General features: G+C 35.8%; 1 protein-coding gene across 1 annotated transcript in view; it reads right to left on the reverse strand.

Annotated features, from left to right (window-relative positions):
- Window positions 1-3,284: 3,284 nt before the first annotated feature.
- The window catches only part of LOC114638520 (solute carrier organic anion transporter family member 6A1-like), a 65,580-nt gene continuing 46,953 nt past the window's right edge, over window positions 3,285-21,911 (reverse strand). Inside the window, 3 exon segments of the mRNA XM_028787036.1 lie at window positions 3,285-3,427; window positions 14,859-14,996; window positions 16,510-16,574. Of these exon segments, the coding sequence (XP_028642869.1) occupies window positions 3,285-3,427; window positions 14,859-14,996; window positions 16,510-16,574 (346 nt within the window).

Consider the following 21,911-nt stretch of genomic DNA (forward strand, 5'->3'; position numbering starts at 1 on the left):
TGTGCAACTATTGTGAAGGGTGTCATTTCCCTAATTTCTTTTTCAGTCTGTTTATCTTTCATGTAGAGGAAGGCTACTGATTTGTTTGAGTTGATTTTATAACCAGCCACTTTGCTGAAGTTGCTTATCAGGTTTAGGAGTTCTCTGGTGGAAGTTTGGGGGTCACTTAAGTATACTATCATATCAACTGCAAATAGCGATATTTTGACTTCTTCCTTTCCTATTTGTATCCTTTTGACTTCTTTTTGTTGTCTAATTGCTCTGGCTAGGACTTCCAGTACTATATTGAATAGGTAGGGGGAGAGTGGGCAGCCTTGTCTAGTCCCTGATCTTAGTGGGATTGCTTCAAGTTTCTCTCCATTTAGCTTGATGTTGGCTACTGGTTTGCTGTAAATTGCTTTTACTATGTTTAGGTATGGGCCTTGAATTCCTGATCTTTCCAAGACTTTTATCATGAAGAGTTGTTGAATTTTGTCAAATGCTTTCTCAGCATCTAGTGAGATGATCATGTGGTTTTTTTTCTTTGAGTTTGTTTATATAGTGGATTACGTTGATGGATTTCCAAATAGTGAACCATCCCTGCATTCCTGGGATAAAACCTACTTGATCATGATGGATGATTGTTTTGATGTGGTCTTGGATTCGGTTTGCTAGAATTTTATTGACTATTTTTGCATCGATGTTCATAAGGGAGACACAATGAGAAGACCAAGCCTAAAAATAATAGGTATAGATGAGAATGAAGATTCCCAACTTAAAGGGACAGTAAATATCTTCAACAAAATTATTGAGGAAAACTTCCCTAACCTAATGAACAAGATGCCCATAAACATACAAGAAGCCTACAGAACACCAAAGAGACTAGACCAGAAAAGAAATACCTCCCGTCACATAATAATCAAAACATCAGATGCACAAAACGAAGAAAAATTACTAAAAGCAGTAAGGGAAAAAGGTCAAGTAACAATTCCTTTTATAATAGCCTCAAATAATATAAAGTACAATGGGAGTAATTCTAATGAAGCAAATAAGAGAGTTGCATGATAAAAGCCTAAAATATCTGAAGAGAGAAACTGAAGAAGATATCAGAAAATTAAAAGATCTCCCATGTTTATCGATAAGTAGGATTCAGAAAGTAAAAATGGCCATCCTAATAAAAGCAATCTACAGATTCAGTGCAATATGCATAAAATTCTAACACAGACTTTTCAATTGTCACAAAATGACAATTTTCATATTCACAAAGAAACTTTCTCCCCCTCCTGTCTATCTCTATCTATCTATCTATCTATCTATCTATCTATCATCTATCTACCTATTTATCTATCATCTATCTATCATCTATCTATCTACCTATGTATCTCTAACACACACACACACACACACACACACACACAACTCTATAGCAAAAGGATTAAAGAACTGCTGGAGGTGTTACAATTTCAACTTGTACTACAGATCCATAGGAAACAAAACCAAATGATATTGGCATAAAAAAAGACAAGTTGCTCAGTGGAATAAAACTGAAGACACAGACATAAATACACAATTTTATAGAACCTGCTTTTTGATTAAAAAAAAAAGACAGAAACATATACTAGAGAGAAGAGAGCATCTTCAACAAATAGTGTTGCTCAAACTGGATTCAGCATATAGAAGTATGCTAATAGACCCATATTAGTCACTCTGCATGCAACTGAGCTTCAAAATGGATAAAAGACATTTCATTTAAAACATAAAACCATACACACTGCACTTGATAAATGAGAAAGAGAAATTAGGAATAGTCTTGTACTCCTTAGCACAAGTGAAGACTTCGTGAACAGAACAAAGATAGCCTCGATAATTAAGATCAAAAGTTAATAAGTAGGATCTCATGAAACTGAAATCTTATGAAAAACAAAGGACACCATTAGTGGGACAAACGACAGCCTACAGAATGGGACATTCTGTTTTGTTTTGTTTTTTACCAACTTCACATCCTATAGATGAATAATATTCAAAATGTATAAATAACTCTAGAAATTATCAAAAAACTCAATGAACTTAATGGAGTACACATATAAACAGAGAACTCTCAAAGGAAGATATTCAAATTGCTGGTAAATACTTAAAGATATATTCACCATTGTTGCCCATTAAAGAAATGCAAATCAAGATAACTTTGATACTCCATTGTAAACCTGTCAGAATGGCTAAGATCAATAACACAAGTAACAGGTCATGGTGGCGATGACGTGTAATAAGGGAAACATTCCTGCATTGCTGGTGGGAGTACAAACCTGTACAGCCATTATGGAAACCAATATGACAGGTTTTTTTTGAAAGTTGGAAACCAATCTACCTCAAAATTCAGCTATGCCACCTTGACCTCAGACCCATCCTATCACATGGACACTTGTTCACACATGCTTACTACAACATTATTTATAATAGTCAGAACCTGGAAACAACCTACATACTTCTCAACTAAAGAATGGGTAAAGAAAATTTGTTAACTTTACACAATGGAGTATTATCTATTTATTAAAAAAAAAAAAAACTCTTGGAGACACTGAGGAGAAGGAATAGAATGAAGAACTGTGGGAGTGCAGACCTGGAGGGGAACAACAACTGGAATGTAAAAAATGAAAATTAATAAAAAATTAATAAAATAAATTGAAAAAGAAATGATATCATGTGTGCTGGAAAAATAAGGTTTAGAACATTCATTGCTGTTCTGAAAGTCCTGAGTTCAACTTCCAGTACCCATATGACAGTTCACAACTGTCTGATGGTTTCCTCTGATGGGCAAATGTGCATGCAGACAAAGTACCCATACACATAAAATACATAATTATATCTGTAAATACATAAATACATCTTTAAAAATGACTTCATGAAAGCTGAAGGGTTTTCTGTCTTTTTAGATTTTATGTTGACTTGCTTGTTTGTTATGTGCTAAAAGTCTCTACTCTTTGAATGAGAGGTACCTGGAGGTGAGGGGGTGTGGGAAAAACTAAGAAGAGGGAAGGGAAACTAATGAAAATATATTCTACGAGAAAAGAATACCATTCCAAAAAAATGATCTACACTATTTATTTACAAATTCAAAATGTATACATGTCATAATATCTTCATTAATATTAACACAGATTATATTGTTATGCTCATAACAAAACTTGTTGGAGGATATGAGGTATATTTTTAAATGTAACTATTCAATGTTATTGTTTTAAAATAATAAATATGGTATTCCATTGACAAAGGGAAAGCATACAATTCTCACCTAATGAAAAAATCATTTAGAAATTAAGCTTTTCTTTCTTCTGCTTTAAAATCTTTTTAGGTGTAGCTTTGCTCTCAGTGATTTCTCTATTTACCACAAAATCATGCACCTGAATTGCATAAATGTTCACCAAGCCTGGAATTAATTGGAAAGTAATCCCTGAAATTTAAACATAATAATAGTTGGTATAACTATATCATATTTAACAAAAGTTTTAAAATAAGAAATGGGATTTACCTAAAGGAGATATATAGTTTATTTGAGAAGGTATTAATTAATTTGTCATTTACAAAGTAAAATTATTATTATATTCTTATGTCAAACTGTATATTTTAATGTGCTTACAAATATTTCATATTTATCATATAGCGCCCAGATGTAATGTTTAATAAATTCATGAGCTATTTTAAATTGCAAATACATAAATAAATTATATTTTGAAACTTTAACTATCAATAGGAACTGAAACTTTCTTAAAGCTTTATGTAACATAGTTCTTTGAAATACTGATCACTTTTACCACACATGAAGATTATTACAATTGTTTTATAATATTATTTATATCTTAACTTTTTGGAATGTATAACTGTTACATAAAAATAATTAAACTCCACAAATAAAACACCCTGTTAGAATCAAAATGTAGCAAATCAAATTCATTGATCTAATACAGTTACTTCAAAAGGCAAGAAATATTATTCTTTTTTATTTATGGATTACGTCATCTGTCCTAAGAAATATAATCTGAAAGACATAGTTATCTGTGATAGACAGTAATATTAACATGAATATTATAAGTAGTGAATGACTGTAATGACTGTTTGGAATCACAAAGTTTGAGAAAAGAATGAGAAATTATTAGAAATAAGCTTGGTAGCTCTTCAAAGAAGAATAACGTGCTAGTAAAAAATGTATCTGATCACACTGGAAAACATCTAGACATCACACTAAATTTGTCTATGTTTAATAACTAAATAAATAAGAAATTAACATTGAAAGGAAGAGAGAACTTCATGACAGTGACATTGGTACATTTTCCAGAGCAGGTAGCAGTAAGAGGAGGAAAACTACACTTTCACCCAAGAAGGATCTGTGAGAGCAAAAAGCATTCTCTTGTAGTCTTACAAAGACTGACCTGGAATAATTGCATAGAACAGAATGCAAAGAAATACCAAGAGATATGTTTAATACTGAGAGGGCAATATTCAAACAACCAAACAGTTGGCAGCACTCAGTTTGTTGTTGTTGTTTGGTTTGTTGGTTGGTTAGTTTTGGTATTTTTAATCATTGGAAACGTCATTGTATTCTATGTAGCAGTATACAAACAATGCAAACTAATATTACAAAAGATTGATGAGTAGATGATTAGTCCTTTTAAATGCATTTCTGTAAACACAGCATGGATATTTCTGTATTCTAGCTTTTAATTCATTAGAACATTCTCTATATGCTTTGTCCTAGCCAGGCTTTTAAAAATTATCTTATATATTTACATTCCAAATATTGGCCCCTTTCTCGTCCATCCTCCACAAGTTCTTCACCCCCTTCACTCTCTACTTTGTTTCTGAAGGAGTGTGCCCCCACCCACTCATCCACACCCATATCACCCCACTATCATGCCCCTTCTCTGGGGCATCAAGTTTCCATACGATTGCATGCATCTTTTCCCACTGAGGCCAGCCTAGGCAATCTACTGCTTCACATGTAGCTGGATTGATGGATCAGACCATATTAGCTCTTTGGTTGGCAGCTTAGCCTCTGGGATTTCTGAGAGGTCGGGGTTAGTTGATATTGTTGTTCTTCCTATAGGGTTGCAATCCCCCTCAGATACTTTAGTTCTTCCCCTAACTCTTCCACAGAGGTCCCACACTTCAATCGAATGGTTGGCTCTAAGTGTCTGTGTCTGTTTCAGTTAGCTGCTGGTAGAGCACCTCAGAGGGCAGAGATACTAGGCTCCTGTCTACAGGGTCAACAGGGCATCAGTAATAGTGTTGGTATTTGATGCCTGCCCATGGTATGGATCCTAATTTGGGCCAGTTACTAGATGGCCTTTTTTTAAGTCTCTGCTCCATTTTTATCCTTGCATTTTCTTTACACAGTAACAATTCTGGGTCAAGAATTTTGAAGATAGATGGGTGACTCCATTTTTCAAATGTGGACCACGTCTATCTACTGGAGGTGGTCTCTTCCTGTTACACCTCTCCATTGCTTGGCATTTCAGTTAAGGTCATCCCCATTAGGTCCTGGGAGCCGTTCACCTCCCTGGTGTCTAAGACTTTCTAGAGATTCCCCTATCCTCCCATGTTTCACTGTTGCATATTTCAATTCAGTCTCCTGGCCCTCTGGCAATCCCTCCTGTCACTCAACATGCCTTATCCTGCACCTTCTCTTCTCCTTCCCCTCCCTCTCCCATCCAGTTTTCTGGTTCCCTCTATCTCCCACGATTATTTTGTTCTCTTTTCTAAGTGGCATTGAAGTATTCACACTTGACTTTTCCTTTTTGTTAAGTTTCATAATGTCTGTGACTTGTGTCATGGCTATTCTGAACGTTTTGTTTAATATCCACTTATCAGTGACTACATACCATGCATGTCCTTTTGGGTCTGGTTACCTCCCTCAGGATGAAATTTTCTAGTTCTGTTTGCCTACAAAATTCATGATGTTCTTGCTTTTAATAGCTGAGTAGTATTTAGTGCTGTAAATTAGCCACATTTTCTGTATCTATTCTTGGTTGAGGGATATCTATCTGGGTTGGTTTCCAGCTTCCACCTATTGCAAATAATGATGGCTGCTATGAACATAGTGGAGCATGTGTTCTTGTGATACAGTAGAGCATAGTTGGGTATACACACATAATTGGTATAGAAGGATCTCCAAGTAAAACGATGTACAATTTTCTGAGGAAGTGCCAGATTGATTTCCAAAGTGGCTGTACCAGTTTACAGTCCCATCAGCAATGGAGCAGTGTTCCTTTTTCTCCACATCCTTGCCAGAATGTGTTGTCCCTTGAGGATTTTTTATCTTAGCTATTCTGATTTGGGTAAGGTGGGATCTCAGGGTCCTTTTGATTTCATGTCCTTGATAACTAAGGATGTTGATCATTTCTTTAGGTGCTTTTTAGCCATTCAAGATTTGTCAGTTGAGAATTCTCTGTTTAGTTCTGTACCCCCCCTTTCTTTTTCTTCTTTTGGATATTTTCTTTATTTACATTTCATATGTTATCCCATTTCCAGGTCTCCCCTCTAGAAACCCCCTATCCCTGTCCCCCTCCCCTGCCTCTATGAAGGTATTCCCCCACGCACCCATCCACTTCTGCCTTCCCACCCTGGCATTCCCATACACTAGGGCATCAAATCCCCACATGATCAGGGGCCGCTCCTCCCACTGATGTCCAACAAGACCATGTAACCCATTTTTTAATTGGAGTATTTGGTTTTCTGGAGTCTAAATTCTTGAGTTCTTTGATATTAGCACACTATCAGATGTAGGGTTACTGAAGATGTTTTTCTAATCTATAGGTTGCCATTTTGTCTTATTGACAGTGTTCTTTGCCTTACAGAAGCTTTTTAGTTTCAGGAGGTCCCATTTGTCAATTGTTGATCTTAAAGCCTGAGCCATTAATGTTCTCTGTAGTAAATTTTTCTCTGTGCCAATGTGCTCGAGACTGTTTCCCCTCTTCTCTTCTATTAGATTCAGTATATCTGTTTTTATGTGGAGGTCCTTGATCCACGTGGACTTCAGCTTTGTACAAGGTGATAAATATGGATCAATGTGCATTGTTCTACATGCAGACTGCTAATTAGACCAGCACCATTTTGAAGTTGGTTTCTTTTTCCTACTGTATGGTTGTAGCTTCATTGTCAAATGTCAAGTGGCCATAGGTATGTGAGTCTTCATATCTATTCAATTGATCAATCTGTCTGTCTCTGTACCAGTACCATGCAGTTTTTATTACTATTGCTCTGAATACAGTTTGAGGTTAGTTATGGTGATTCTCCCAGAAGTTCTTTTATTGTTGAGAACTGTTTTCATTATCCTGATTTTTTTTTGTTATTCTATATTTAGTTGAGAATTTCTCGTTCCATGTCTGTGAAGAAGTTAGTTGGAATATTGATGGAGATTGCATTGAATCTGTGTATTGCTTTTGGTAAGATGGCCATTTTTACTATGTTGAGACCACTGATCTATGATCGTGGGAGATCTTTCTGTCTTCTGAGGCCTTCTTCAATTTATTATTTCAGAGACTTGAAGTTCTTGTCATAGAGATCTTTCACTTGCTTTGTTAGAGTTATACCAAGATGTTTTATATTATTTGTCACTACTTTGAAGGGTGTTGTTTCTCTAATTTCTTTCTCAGCTTATTTATCCTTTGTATAAAGGAAGGCTACTGATTGGTCAAGTTAATTTTATATTCAGCCTCTTTGCTGAAGATGATTATCAATTTATGTTTTGGAGTTACTTATGTATACTATCATATTATCTGCAATAAGTGATTCCTTGACTTCTTCCTTTCCAATTTGTATTCTCTTGATCTCTTTTATTGTGTAACTGCTCTAGTTAGAACTTCAAGTACTATATTGAATAAATAGGGAGAGAGTGGTCAGTCTTGTCTTTTTCCTGATTTTTGTGTGATTGCTTCAAGTTTCTCTCCATTTAATTTGATGTTGGCTGTTCATTTGCTGCATATTGCTTTTATTATGTTTAGGTAAGTGCCTTGAATTCTTGATTTCTCCAAGACTTTTAACATGAAGGGGTGTTATATTGTGTCAATGTCTTTTTTAGTATCTAAAAAGATGATCATGTGATTTTTTTGCTTAGAGTTTGTTTACATAGTGGATTACATCGACCAGTTTGCCTCTTATCTTGAGATTTTTTTGCTTGGAAAATGTTCTTCCAAACCTTTACTCTGAGGTAGTGTCTGTCCTTGTCACTGAGATTTGTTTCTTGTATGCAACAAAATGCTGGATCCTGTTTATGTATCCAGCTTGTTAGCCTATGTCAGTTTATTGAGGAATTGAGTCTATTGATGTTGCGAGATATCAAAGACCAGTGATGGTTGGTTCTTGTTATTTTTGTTGTTGGAGGTGGAATTATGTTTGTGTGATTCCATTCTTTTTGGTTTGTTTTAAGAAGGTTAATTTCTTATGTTTTCTTAGGTGTTACCTTACTTGTGTTGGAGTTTTCCTTCTAGTATTCTGTATAGAGCTGAATTAGTAGAAAGATATTGTTTAAAGTAGATTTTGTCATGGAATATCTTGGTTTCTCCATCTATGATGATTGAGAGTTTTGGAGAGTATAGTAATCTGTACTAGTATCTTTGGCCTATTGGCATCTACTAGACATCTGTCTAGGATCTTCTTACTTTTAGAGTCTATGTTGAGAAGTCAGATGTAATTCTCATAGTTCTACCTTTATATGTTACTTGACCTTTTCCCTTGCTGCTTTTAATATTCTTTCTTTGTTCTGTTCATTTACTGTTTTGGTAATTATGTGTCAGGACAATTTTCTTTTCTGGTCTGATCTATTTGACCTAGGCTTCCTGTACCTTTATAGCCATCTCTTTCTTTAGGTTAGGGAAGTTTTCTTTTATGATTTTATCAAAGATATTTTCTGGTTGCTTGAACTGGGAATCTTCACCCTCTTCGATTCCTATTATTCTTAAATTTGGTCTTCTCATTGTGTCCTGAACTTCCTGGATGTTTTGGGTTAGGAGCTTTTGATGCTTTGTATTTTCATTGACTAATGTGTCAATATCTTCTGTAGTATCTTCTATGCCTAAGATTCTCTCTTCTATCTCTTGTATTCTGTTGGTGATGCTTGCATCTCTAGTTTCTGTTCTCTTTCTTAGGTTTTCCATGAGCAGCGTTCCTTCCATTTGTGATTTCTTTATTGTTTCTGTTTCCATTTTTAGGTCTTGGATCATTTTGTTCAATTCCTCCACTTCTTTGGTTATGTTTTTCTGTATTTCCTTAAGGGATTTATTTGTTTCCCGGACTTCTACCTCATTGCCTGTGCTTTCCTGTATTTCTTTATGTGAATTATTTGGATCTTCCTTGAAGTACCCTATTATCTTCATGAAATGGGTTTTTAGGTCAGAATCTAGTTTTTCTTTTTTTTTCCCAAGAAACAATTGATTTATATTCTTGAAAATTGATAAAAAATAAAGTAAAGCACTTTCAGTTCATTCATTACACAAGACTCTGTAACAGTTGACATTCATAAGGACTGGACAGAATTGTGGTAAAATATTTCTGTAATGAATACCAAAAATGCTTAAAATTTTCAAATTAAACTTATATCAGTAAATCATTATAAAAGTAAATTCCCTATGTATTAGAACTTATTAAATCCTGAATTATATTATGTGTTACACTCCTTGGTCTATTCATCTGTCTCAAAAACTGCAGACAAGTTCAGAAATAGCAAACAGTCCTGTAAGTAGTATTCTTGAGTCAAAATAATATTTTGACATTGAAGTGTTTTTCAAGTGTGTTAGTGTAACCAAGGCTTGCTGTGGAGGGAGAACTGACTTTTGATGGTATCAAATTACTTTGGCTTCTCTTGCTTATGTTTTTATGCTTGCCTCTTGCCATGTGCTTATTTATATTACCTGGCCTGGGTGTTTCTGACTGAAATCTGTCCCTGTTTGTAGGTATTTAGAGCTCTGTGACATAGGTTAGAGCAGGCCTCCTGGGAGGTAGGCAGTGCTGACTTTGGTTAGTGGACATCTGCTATGTCCTTGGTTAGAGCATGCTCCTTTATCTCTTGTTATGGCAGACCTCCTGGGAGATATACAGGCTATGGTTTGTGGGAGAGGGGAAGGAGCACCTGATCTGCCCCAGATGAAGTTGCAGACCAGAAGGAAAATGTAGCTACAGCAGAGCAAGTAGGCCCAGTGTCCAACGGGCTCCATGGTACTCTCAGCTAGGGCAGGTATTGGGGCAGAGGACTCACCAGTGTCCCTGGTTACAGCAAACTTCCTGGAAGACAGGCAGGCTGTTTGGTATGGGAGAGGGGCAGGCATGCCCTCCATGTGCCTCCACTGTCTTGTTTTAATTCAGAATTTCAGTGGAACAAAAGACATCAGAACTGAAGGACTGACTTGGTATGTTTATAGCTTGGTTAGAAAATAGCAAAACCATATGTTTGGAAAACAAAACATAAGTGTGGCACAGCAAGCATTCGCTAATGAGATTAGTGTGACTAAATACGAATGAATACTTATGCATCATTTGAATGAGCAAAGACCATCAGGACATTCCATATTCATCACCATGGACAATACATTCAATCTTCTAATGTATAACTATCCAATTTGTAGCAATACATTCCTGGCCACCAAGATCTATTAGCTTCTCTAAATGTAAAATATAAAAGTCTCATCCTCATAGAGGGAAAGAACCTGCAACATCCCTGCAAGGTTTAAATACATGTTTATCTGGACTTGTGGAAAGCACTTTTAGATGAGAGCTCTTCTCTGAACATCTTGAGCCCAGAACCAACAGTTCAAATTAACCTCAGCAACATTGTCTTCTATGTTAAGTGCCACTTAAAAAAATTCCACTTTTAAAAATAGAGTTACTTGGTTCTCTGGAGTCTAACTTCTTCAGTTCTTTGTATATTTTGTATATTAGCACTCTATCTGATGTAGAATTAGCAACGATCTTTTCCTAATATATTGGTTGCTGTTTTGTCCTACTGATAGTGTCCTTGATCTTATAGAAGCCATGGTGTTCTGTTCAGAAAATTTTCCCCTGTGCCAATGTGTTTGAGGTTCTTTCCCACATTCTTTTCTGTTAGATTCAGCGTATTTCGTTTTATGTGGAGGTCCTTGATCCTCTTGGACTTGAGCTATATACAAGAAATAAGAATGGATCAATTTGCATTCTTCTACATGCTGACTGCCAGTTAAACCAGGACCATTTGTTGAAAATGCTGTCCCTTTTTCCTTCTGAATTATTTTGGCTTCTTTATCAAAGATCAGGTGACCATAGGTGTATGGGTCCATTTTCGGGTCTTCAATTCTATTTCATTGATCTGTCTGCCTGTCTCTGTACCAGTACCATGCAGTTTTTATCACTATAGCTCCATAGTATAGCCTGAGGTCAAGGATGGTGATTCCTCCAGAAGTTCTGATATTTTTGAGAATGGTTTTTGCTATTCTGTTTATATATATTTTATTTATCTGGAATGAAGATATATATATCTTCATTCCTAATAAATTTGAGAATTGCTCTTTCTATCTCTGTGAAGAGTTGAGTTGGAATTTTGATGGGGATTGCAGTGAATCTGTAGATTGCTTTTGGTGGGATGGCCATTTTCACTATGTTAATCCTGGTGATATATGAACATATATATCATATGGATGAACTTTCCATCTTCTGAGATCTTCTGTGATTTCTTTCTTCAGAGATTTGAAGTTCTTATTATACAGATGTTTCACTTTCTTGGTTACAGTCACACCAAGATATTTTATATTATTTGTGACTATTGTAAGGAGTGTCACTTCCCTAATTTCTTTCTCTGCCTATTGATCATTTGAATAGAGGAAAGCTACAGATTCAAATGAGTTAATTTTTTAAGAGCCACTTTGCTGAAGTAGTTTATCAGCTATAGGAGTTCTCTTAAGGATTATTGTTTGGGTCACATATGTATATTATCATATCATTCGTAAATAGAGATATCTTCACTTCCTTCTTTCCAATTTGTATTCTTTTCATCTCTTCCAAAAAATGGGGTATAGAGCTAAACAGAGAATTCTCAACTGAGAAATCTTGAAGGGTTGAGAAGCACTTAAAAAATATTCAACATCCTTAGTCATGAGGGAATTTCAAATCAAAATGACCCTGAGATTCCACTTCACACCAGTTAGAATTGCCAAGATTGAAAACTCAGGTGACAGTAGGTTCTGGTGAGGATGTGGAGAAAGAGGAACACTCCTCCATTGCTGGTGGGAGTGCAACCTGATACAACAACTCTGAAAATCAGACTAGCAGTTCCTCAGAAAATTGGAAATAGTCCCACCTAAGGACCCAGCTATACCACTCCTGGCCATATACCCAAAAATGCTCCAACATGTAACAAGGACACATACTCCACTATGTTCATAGCAGCCTTATTTATAATAGCCAGAAGCTGGAAAGAACCCAGATGTTGTTCAATATAGGAATCGATACAGAAAATTTAGTAGTACATTTAAAAAATGGAGTACTACTCAGCTATTAAAAACAATAACTTCATGAAATTCTTAGGCAAATGGATGGAACTTGAAAATATTATCCTGAGTGAGGTAACCTAGTTACAAAAGTACACATGGTATGTACTGCTTGATAGGTAGGTAATGGCCAAAAAACAAAAAAAAAAAGCTTGGAATAACCACAATACAACTCACAGACTATATGAAACCCAAGAAGAAGGAAAACCAAAGTGTGGATGATTCAGTCATACTCAGAATTTGGAAAAAAATAATCTCTGGAACTAGAGGGAGAGAGGGATCTGGAAGGGAGAGAGGATGAGGGAGGGAAAAAGGCAGCATTTCAGTTAAGGAAGGAGATTGGGGAGAAGTACAGAGGGTCAGGAATTTGACAGATGGCTATAAGCTATTGTAAACAGGCAGCTTTTGTGGAAAATTACAAGCCTGAGTAGTCATAGACCTTGTAAATAGGTAGCCTTGGCAGACAATACCAACTTAGGTAAGGACAAATAAGTCATAGGCAGAGTCATAGTGACCTGTCTCCTGAACCTTCACCCAGTCGATACCTGGTTCTGAAAGATAACTGCCTTCACTCTGAACACCCACACTCCAGTGTCATCCCCTTCCCCACATCCTGCCTTTCTGTGTTTATAATCCCTGTGTGAATGAATTACGATTCGAAAAAAATAAAGTATTAAAAAAAAAGAAAGGAGGTGTGTAGCAAGGGATAGGGGAAACTGGGAGTAGCCACTAGAAAGCCCCAGAATCCAGGGATCAAAGAGGTTTCCAGGACCCAACAAGGAGGAAAATAGCCGAAATAACCATCAAATGAGAGATAGAATCTGTAGAGACCCTATCCAGTGGATAAACACAGCCCCTGTTGAGGGATAGGGCTACCCACTCACCTCAAAAATATTAATCCAGAATTCCTCCTATCAAAAGGAAAGGCAGGGACAAAGAGTGAATCAGAGACTGAAGGAAAGGCCACCCACCCACTGCTCCATCTAGGGATCCATCCCATCTTCAGACACCAAACCCAGACACAATTACTGACACCGAAAGGCACTTGCTGACAAGAGTCTGGTACAGCTGTCCCCTGAGAGGCTCTGCCAAAGCCTGACCAATATAGAAGCTGGTGCACACAACCAAATATTGGGCTGAGTACTTGGACCACAAAGGAGAAGTTAAGGCAAGGACTGAAGGAGATGAAGGGATTTGCAACCCCATAGTAATGTCAACAATATCAACCAACCAGATCCTCCAACATTCTCAGGGACTAAACCACCAAGCAAAGAGTACACATGGGGGCACCCATGGCTCCAGCTGGATATGTAGCAGAAGATGACCTTATCTGGCATCAATGGAAGGGGATCCCCTTGGTTCTGTGGAGGCTCAATGACTCATCATAGGGGAATGCTAGGGTGCTGAGGCAGGAGTAGGTAGGTGGGTAGGGGAGCACCCACATAGAGGAAGGACAGGAGGAAGGGATAGAGTGTATTGGGAAGTTAAATTGGGAAGGGAGATAATATTTGAAATGTAAATAAATAAAATAACCAATTTTTAAAAAAATAATCCCATTGCATTCTTAACCCAAAGTCCTAAACCCACACTCCTCCCAACAAAAGCATGATCTGGGTTGTCAGAGCAATACTTTAGTCCCTAGTACCAACATCTCTCTTAGTTAGGATTTTATTGCTGAGAAGAGACACCATGACCACAGAAACTCCTACAAAAGGAAACATTTAATTGGAGCTTGCTTACTCTATCAGAGGCTTAGTCAATTATTTGATGGCAGAAAACGTGTTGACCTACAGGCAGACACAGTGATGGAAAAGGAACTACATTTTGATCTGTGGGCAGCAGGTGAATGTGTGCTACACTGGGCACACATAGACTGAGTATAGGAAATCTCAAGCCTGCCTCCACAGTAACATACCCTCTCCAGAAGGGCCAACCTACTCCAAATGGCCATACCTCCTAATAGTGTCACTCCTTATAACCCAAGCAGTCAAATACATGAATCTAGGAGGTGATGCCTATTCAAACCACTGCACAACTGTCAATTTTTATTCAAATTTATCTAATATTAATACTGTAGACTTAAACAAAACCTCATAAAGAAACATTTAATTTGACTGTATAAATGTAAATGAGTTAATAAACCAAAATTATACTAGTCACCCTTTCTTAAAGTACAACACAAAACAGTAGCATACATTTAACATAAAAATGCAAATATTTTCATAAACTATGTAGTCCAAAATACTTCCTACACAATTATATATGTCTTTACTTATCAAAGTACTTATTCATAGTTAATTATTACCTTGGTACAAACAATTGAAAATTCTAAAAACAACCTTATTTATTTAAATTGATATGAATCATATCACTTACATATTCCCATAAATACATAGATCAGTATTTTCTTATTATAGATCCAACAACGTCCTCTGTCTCCACATCTATTAATGTCCCAGTATATACAAGCTATATCCGTTGACAGTGAAAACAAGAGTGGTTCAGGGATGGATGCTGCAAAAGAACCAATGATTATTAGTTCTTCATGAAAAAAGTTAGAAAAATTTCTTCTCAACACACACACACACACACACACACCTTTTAGCTCAATGTACTGCTATCAATTAAACTAAAACATATTTCTATTCATGTCTTTTATTATTAGTTAGCTTAAAAGCGAGTGAGTTTTTATAGATCATCTGTTAATCTAGGTTTTGATTTACCCACCCATTATTGCTTCTCTTGTTCATCTCATCCCCATCTTCTTAAAACCACAGTACCCAGTATTTCCCCCCAAGTCTCATGTCACATAAGTTTTATCATTTTTTTTTATACTTTTACTCACACTGCAAGATCACTGTTGCCCATGTAACTTCTTTGTGATGACTTCATTTTCTCTAAGGCTTCCCATGGCCCTCCTTTTGATGCTCTACTATTTCACTCTCTGTGGAATCCCTCTGTTTCCTAAACTCTCCCTCTTTACTTTTATCTCACCTACATTCTGCCATCCCTCTGTCCCAAATGCATCCTATCCAGCAGTGGGCCACTTCTAGTTTCAACATGTACTTTGGATTAAACCTACAAATGATCAGAAGCTAGGGTCCACATGTGAAAATGAACATTCAGAATTTTATCTTTGAACATGGGTGACCTCACACAATATAATTCCTTTTGATTATAGACACTTGCCTGCAAATATTTCAATATCACATTTTCTTTACTGATAAATAATATTATACTATGAATATGTATGCATTATTATGGTCCATTCATCAGCTGGTGACCATCTAGGTTACTTCCATTCCTAGCTGGAATGCCATATAAAATCAATAAGCACAAATATTCAAGTATCTCTGGAATAAGATATCAATTCCCTTGGTTATATGTCCATGTATAGTATAACATGTTGTAAAAATCATTTCAGAGTTTGAACAGATGTATCCTACATTAGTAAAAACAAAAAAATAACAAAAAATAGAAAAAACAAAATGAAACATTAAATGAAAATCTTAGTGTCAAACACAATATTCTTTGTGTTGGTTATTGTTCAGGGAGACTCTAGAAGCATCTGAAACAATACAGTTTAATGTCATTGATCATATTATCACTACAACTACATGATAAGATCCTATTACCGAAGACACCACACTCCTTGCTTACAGGACACAGAGAAAATAACCCTGAAGTCTCCCTACTGACAAGAAGAAGTAGGAAATTAATTTGAACATATAGATGTTATCTATAATCTATCAGTCCAACTTGTGTGCAGTGATGAAGATACTTCAGCTCCAAATGTAAGGCTCTAAATAACACGGTATAATGAATCCATATTTTGTTTAACTGGATGGCTTTTATTTTACCTAATTTTTTTTCTGTATTTAATTGGGTTCTAGTTATATCAGAGCAATCTCATAGTCATTTTTGTATCATTTTAAATTATTATTTACCTTTAAGTGTAAATATAGATGCAAATTTACATATTAAAAATGAACAATTTGGTATATTGAATGTAGCTGAAATCACATACCAGTAAATCTCAAAATTCCATAGGTCACACCCAGGCCAAGTGAATTGAAGTTGGCAGGTACACTTCTGAAAGCAAATAGCAATGATATTACCTGTGAGTCACACATGCTAGGTTTATGATTTTAAATGTAATATTATACTTAGTTTATACACAAATATTTAGCTGGGTAACCTGTGGGAAGCCATGGCAAGGCCTTCCTCTTGGCTAACACTCACCCTTGGCTCTCCTATCTACTATTCTTTCTGCTTACCTTCCATGATTCACTTGTCAGTTCTCAGACAAACAAGGCCTCATAGCAACCCACCTTAGTAACCCTTCCTCCGGATCTTTAGATTTAGCCAACATCCTGCTAGATAGAGTTTTTAGAAACCCTGGTAATGGCAAGGCTTTGTGAGAACAACCTAGTTAGACCCCATAGCTGCAGCTAGCTTCCTCCACCTGCAAAGCCCTCTTTCCTACCCCTCCCCATATCCTGTTTTCACAGTATGTAACCTGTGTGAACAATAAAATGTTTGCTAGCTTGATCAGATTTCATGACTTGCTGTCCCTTTTTATTTTCTCGCACATCTCCGTCCTCTCCACCGGGTCTAAGGGTCCCACTTGATTGGGACATAACCAAAGTTCAATTTGGCCTATGAATATGGTGTATATCTATCCATTTCCCCGTTATTTAACCTGACACATAAAAACCCGAAAAACTTTACATCATTTAAATAAGGAGATATTCACCCAAACTGATGCAAACACATCTAATTGAACAAGCCACACAGAAAGAACTTACCTTAATTTTTCCAAAGAGAAAAAACTTTATAGACCAAATCTGCCTGAGCCACCTTTTCCTGAAACACCTCAGCTCTGTCTAGCTCTCACGTTTACTTCCCTCCTTTTGCCAGGCATGGCATTGCCTGGAGTCCATTTCAGCGTTGTTAAGTCCACTCTGCATTTTTCTAGTTTGGTGTTTCTTTTGGATTCTGCACTCCATATATTATGTCAGTGAGTCTATACTTCACATTCTGGCTTTTGACTGGGTGCTACCTAAATGGCACTTTGAAAGCAGGAGAGAGCTTAAGTCCGTTCTTTACCTTCAGCCTTCTCATTTGGAGTGACTGAGTCCCACAGAAGGTTGTCTTCCTTACAAGGATTTCTCTCTCACTCTCATGCACTGGAGTTCATGGTGGCTGCATACCACACTATGCAATTGAGTTTATTACATCCAGCCTCATCTGGTTGCAACTTTATTCAACTTTATTTGATTTATCCTAATTTCTGTGTTCCCTTCCTTTTATTCTTTTCCTTATTATAGTCGTAACTCCAAATTAAAATGAATAAAAAACCACTTTATATCATTTAAATAAGGAGACACCCACATGATGCTAACAAATCTAATTGAGCAAGCTGTAGATATCCTTAAAGATAAAAGAGGCTTCTTGGGAAGAATGAAATTTCCGCAGGAACAGAATAAATTGTATGTTTTTTTTTATTTTTTAAAATAAAATGCAAATTTATTATATGCATTTATAAGTAAAAATTTTTAAATAATAAAAAGGAAGATGTCTATATCTTTTTAAACAACAGATTTTTAAAATGTATTTATTCACTTTACACCCCAATCACAGAACCCCATGCCTCCTTTCTCCCAGTGATATGCTTACAAATCCCTCCCCCTGTGACCTCTTTATCTACTCCCCATAGAAGGAGAACACCACCCTCAGGGTACCACCCTACTCTGGAACATCCATTCTCAGTAAGCCTATGTGCATCCTCTCTCACTAAGGCCCAAATGGGTTGTCAAATTAGGGACAGTTATTCCCACATCATGCAATGCAGTCAGAGACAGTCTCTACTCCAATTGTTATGGGATGCACTTGAAGACCAAGGTGTGCATTTACTACAGCTGTGTAAAGGCCTTAGGTTCAATCCCTGCATGCTCTTTTGTAAGTGATTTAGCCTTTGTAAGTCCTCATGGGCCCATGTCAGTTGACTCTGTAGGTTTCTTTTGGTATTCTTCATCTTCCAGCTTACTCAATTCTAATCCTCTCTCTTGTATTTCTTATTTATTAAATAAAATGAGGAAATAATGATGCAAAGCTATATTTTAAATCAGCACCTTATAATTTCCCTTCACTATTTATTTCTTTGCACTAAAATTTTCAACAGAATCCGAAATGCCTCACTTTTAAAATTCAGTCACTATTCCTAATTAATAGTTTCATAATTCATGTCTTTAGCATTCAGGATTTTAAATATATAATGAATGCATACTTAGAAGAGCAAAACAAAATGAAGCAAATGCAGCACAGAAACTTATATGCATATACATACACCTGGACTCGCTTACTGACATATACCTCCTGCTACCTTCTGTTTTTAATCATTCTCAGTCTATTAAAGGTTATCACCATAATTACCTTTTAATGTTTCCAATATTTATGTAACTAATTAAAACTATGTCTCTGAATTACCCTACTCTTTATAGATTGTAAACTATGTCCATTGATTTGTAGTTGACAATATATTCTTACTTAAAATTTCTTCCTTTATATTTTTCTTTCTTATAAATAATTATTTGTATAGGGACTGTGTGTCAATATGTAGCCCTGGCTGCCCTGAAAATCCCTATGTAGACCAGGTTGACTTTGAAGTAAAAAATATGGACTTTTCTGCCCCTCAAGTGCTCTGTTTATAGGGATACACTACCATGCCTTGCAATTGCTTTCATTTTCATTATGTATGCCAACTGTACAAACTAATGACTTCTGAGTATATGGTGTACCTACTTTCTGTCTATTCTAACTTACTCTAGTTGGATTCCTTTATTGCTCCCAAGAAATTTAAGTAAGTGCATGTCTTAAAAGAAATGAATTCCATGTATGAGATATACTCAATGCTTGCCCGTAGTGATAATTTTGGCATTTTGGTTTTTGTATTAAGAAAAAAGCCACAGAAATATCAAGATGAATTTTTTTTCACTTAATCCCAGGTGTGTAGATATGGAGCTGCTTTGCAGCAGCTATGATTTGTTTCATGCTCTAGCAGGAGATTGAGTTTGCAAGCTGCAGATAGTTTCTGTGATTGGGTAATATTTGAAAAATCTGGGGACTTTAGAGGTTATAAAAAAGCTAGGGCCACAAAAGACGGATGGGTTGATGGTTGTTAGTCGGTTGTTGTTAGCAGATGGTCACAGTTTGTTAAGCAGTCATCCTCAAAGAAGAAAGGAGAAAAAGAAGTTAGACATCCTCTGCTATTAGTATTTAGATGAGGGTTCCTTGCTATGTAAAGCAGGCTGGCTTGAACTCATGATCATTCTGTCTGGGAATTCAAGGTTATGGAAAGATAGGTATGCTTGTACATAGAATCAGATCATCTGTATATTATATTTCTTCTCTTGTTCATACTCCTTATATCTTTTTCATGTATTCTTGAAAAAGATTTCTTCTGGCTCAGATTTCAAGTCTTACATTAAAGAATAACAGAGTTGACACTCTTGCTTCATTCTAAATTTCAAAGATAATTATCTAATAAATTCATTCAGCCCAGTGTTGGCTATTGGATTGTAATATGTTATGGCAGTTATGGTTCTTTATTTCTACTTTCTCCAGGACATTTTACATAAAAATATTGATTTTTTTGTCACAAAAATTTCCTTAATCTAATGGATAATCATTTTATATTTGACTCTGTTCTGGTACTATGTTTATGTATTCATATGTACAAAATAGTCCTTGTATCTTGTGAATGAAATTGGCTTGAAATGGACTATTGTTTAGGTTTTTTTGTCTGTTTCATTTTATTTTAAAGGACTATCTTTACATATCACTAGTCTAGCTAGATTGTTTCTTATATTCCTGGCTAATTATTATAGATAATATGTAAACTGAAATGTATCAATTTCTATTGTCTCTGCTTCCTTGGGTTATGAATATTCAGTATCCCTCTATGATCCTGTGTCATGTTGTATGATTGTATTATTGACTTTTCATCTCTTAGTTAGCATGTATTTTCTCATGAATTCTCTGAATATTCACAAAGCCACATTTTGTTACTTTGAATATAAGGTCATCAAGCTTAATTATCTGGTTTTAAACCAACTATGTTTCATTGATCTTTTTCATTGTTATTTTTTTGTCTCCATTTCATTCATTTCAGCTCTGATCATAGTTTTCTATGTTTCTTTCTTTTCTATATTTCTCTTTTCTTCCTTCCTTCTTTGTTTGCTTTTGCTCTTTCTCAAATTCTTTGTCTCTTTATTATGTGATTTAATTCTTTTTTATAGGCAGTCCCTGGTTTCCTAGGATGCAATAAAGTTCCTTTATTTCCAAGGCTGACTTTGAACTCTTGATCTCCATCATCAACCTTGTAAAAGCTGGGATTTGAGGCATATAGCAACACTTTCTACTTCATGGAATGCTGGAGACTGAGCCCAAGACTTTGTGGCTTTGTGAATATTTGAAGTGCTCTTCAAACAACATTATAAACCTAGCCTCCATTTTTTTCTACTAGTTTTGTGTTACTGTTGTTTTCCTAGGACCTGAAGATACATTCTTAATATATTTATTGAGGTGTCTGCAATTTGGAATGCATGCCCTTTTGTTTGTAAACCTCCTACCTGCAACTGACTTTTGTTTTGGATCTAAAATTTGTGTCTAAATCATTTGATAAGTCATTTGAGCAAATTTCGAGCTTCAAAACCAAAACATTCTCTTTTCTATTGATATGGAAAACCACATTTAGTTCCTTTGAGTGATAATAAAGCATCGTCTGAAGCACTCTTACTTTAAATGAACTTCCACTGCCATCCACAGGATTCTGAGATTGCATGAAATGTCATGCTTCCGAAGATTATATAATCATTTACTGAACATTTATTTTTCTATAAAATTCTGAAATTCATTATATCAGGGACATCGTGGACATTTTCCTTATCATCTACAGCATCATTTCCAGAGCAACTTGGCCTTATCTACTTATATTCAGTGCTGATCTCACAACATTTATATTCAGTGCTGATCTCACAACATTCATATTCATGTAGGATCCTCGTATTCAGAGTAGAAGTATATGTAGACATCTGTAAACTCTGAGAAGTTTTTCACATTTCTTCCTGTTTTCTTTAGAACAAAGAATCACTGAATAATGCAGACTGGCTTTAAACTTCTGATGTTCCAGCTTCAGAACTCAGTGTTGATATCAGCAGTCATGCCACATTTGCTTGTTGTTCCTTATAAATATTATTGTGAACATAGTAGCTGAAATTGAATATAGCTTCAATTTTTACAGACACAATTTCAAATTTGTCTGGTTTGTTTATCTCAAAAGTTACAAAGATATATGTGTATGAAGGCATGCTATGCTTTATTCATTTTAGTAACCAATAAAAATGAGAAGACTCAAAGTAACATTTC

This window comes from Grammomys surdaster, unplaced genomic scaffold (genome assembly GCF_004785775.1).
Source record: "Grammomys surdaster isolate TR1022 unplaced genomic scaffold, NIH_TR_1.0 125604, whole genome shotgun sequence".
Classification (NCBI taxonomy): domain Eukaryota; kingdom Metazoa; phylum Chordata; class Mammalia; order Rodentia; family Muridae; genus Grammomys; species Grammomys surdaster.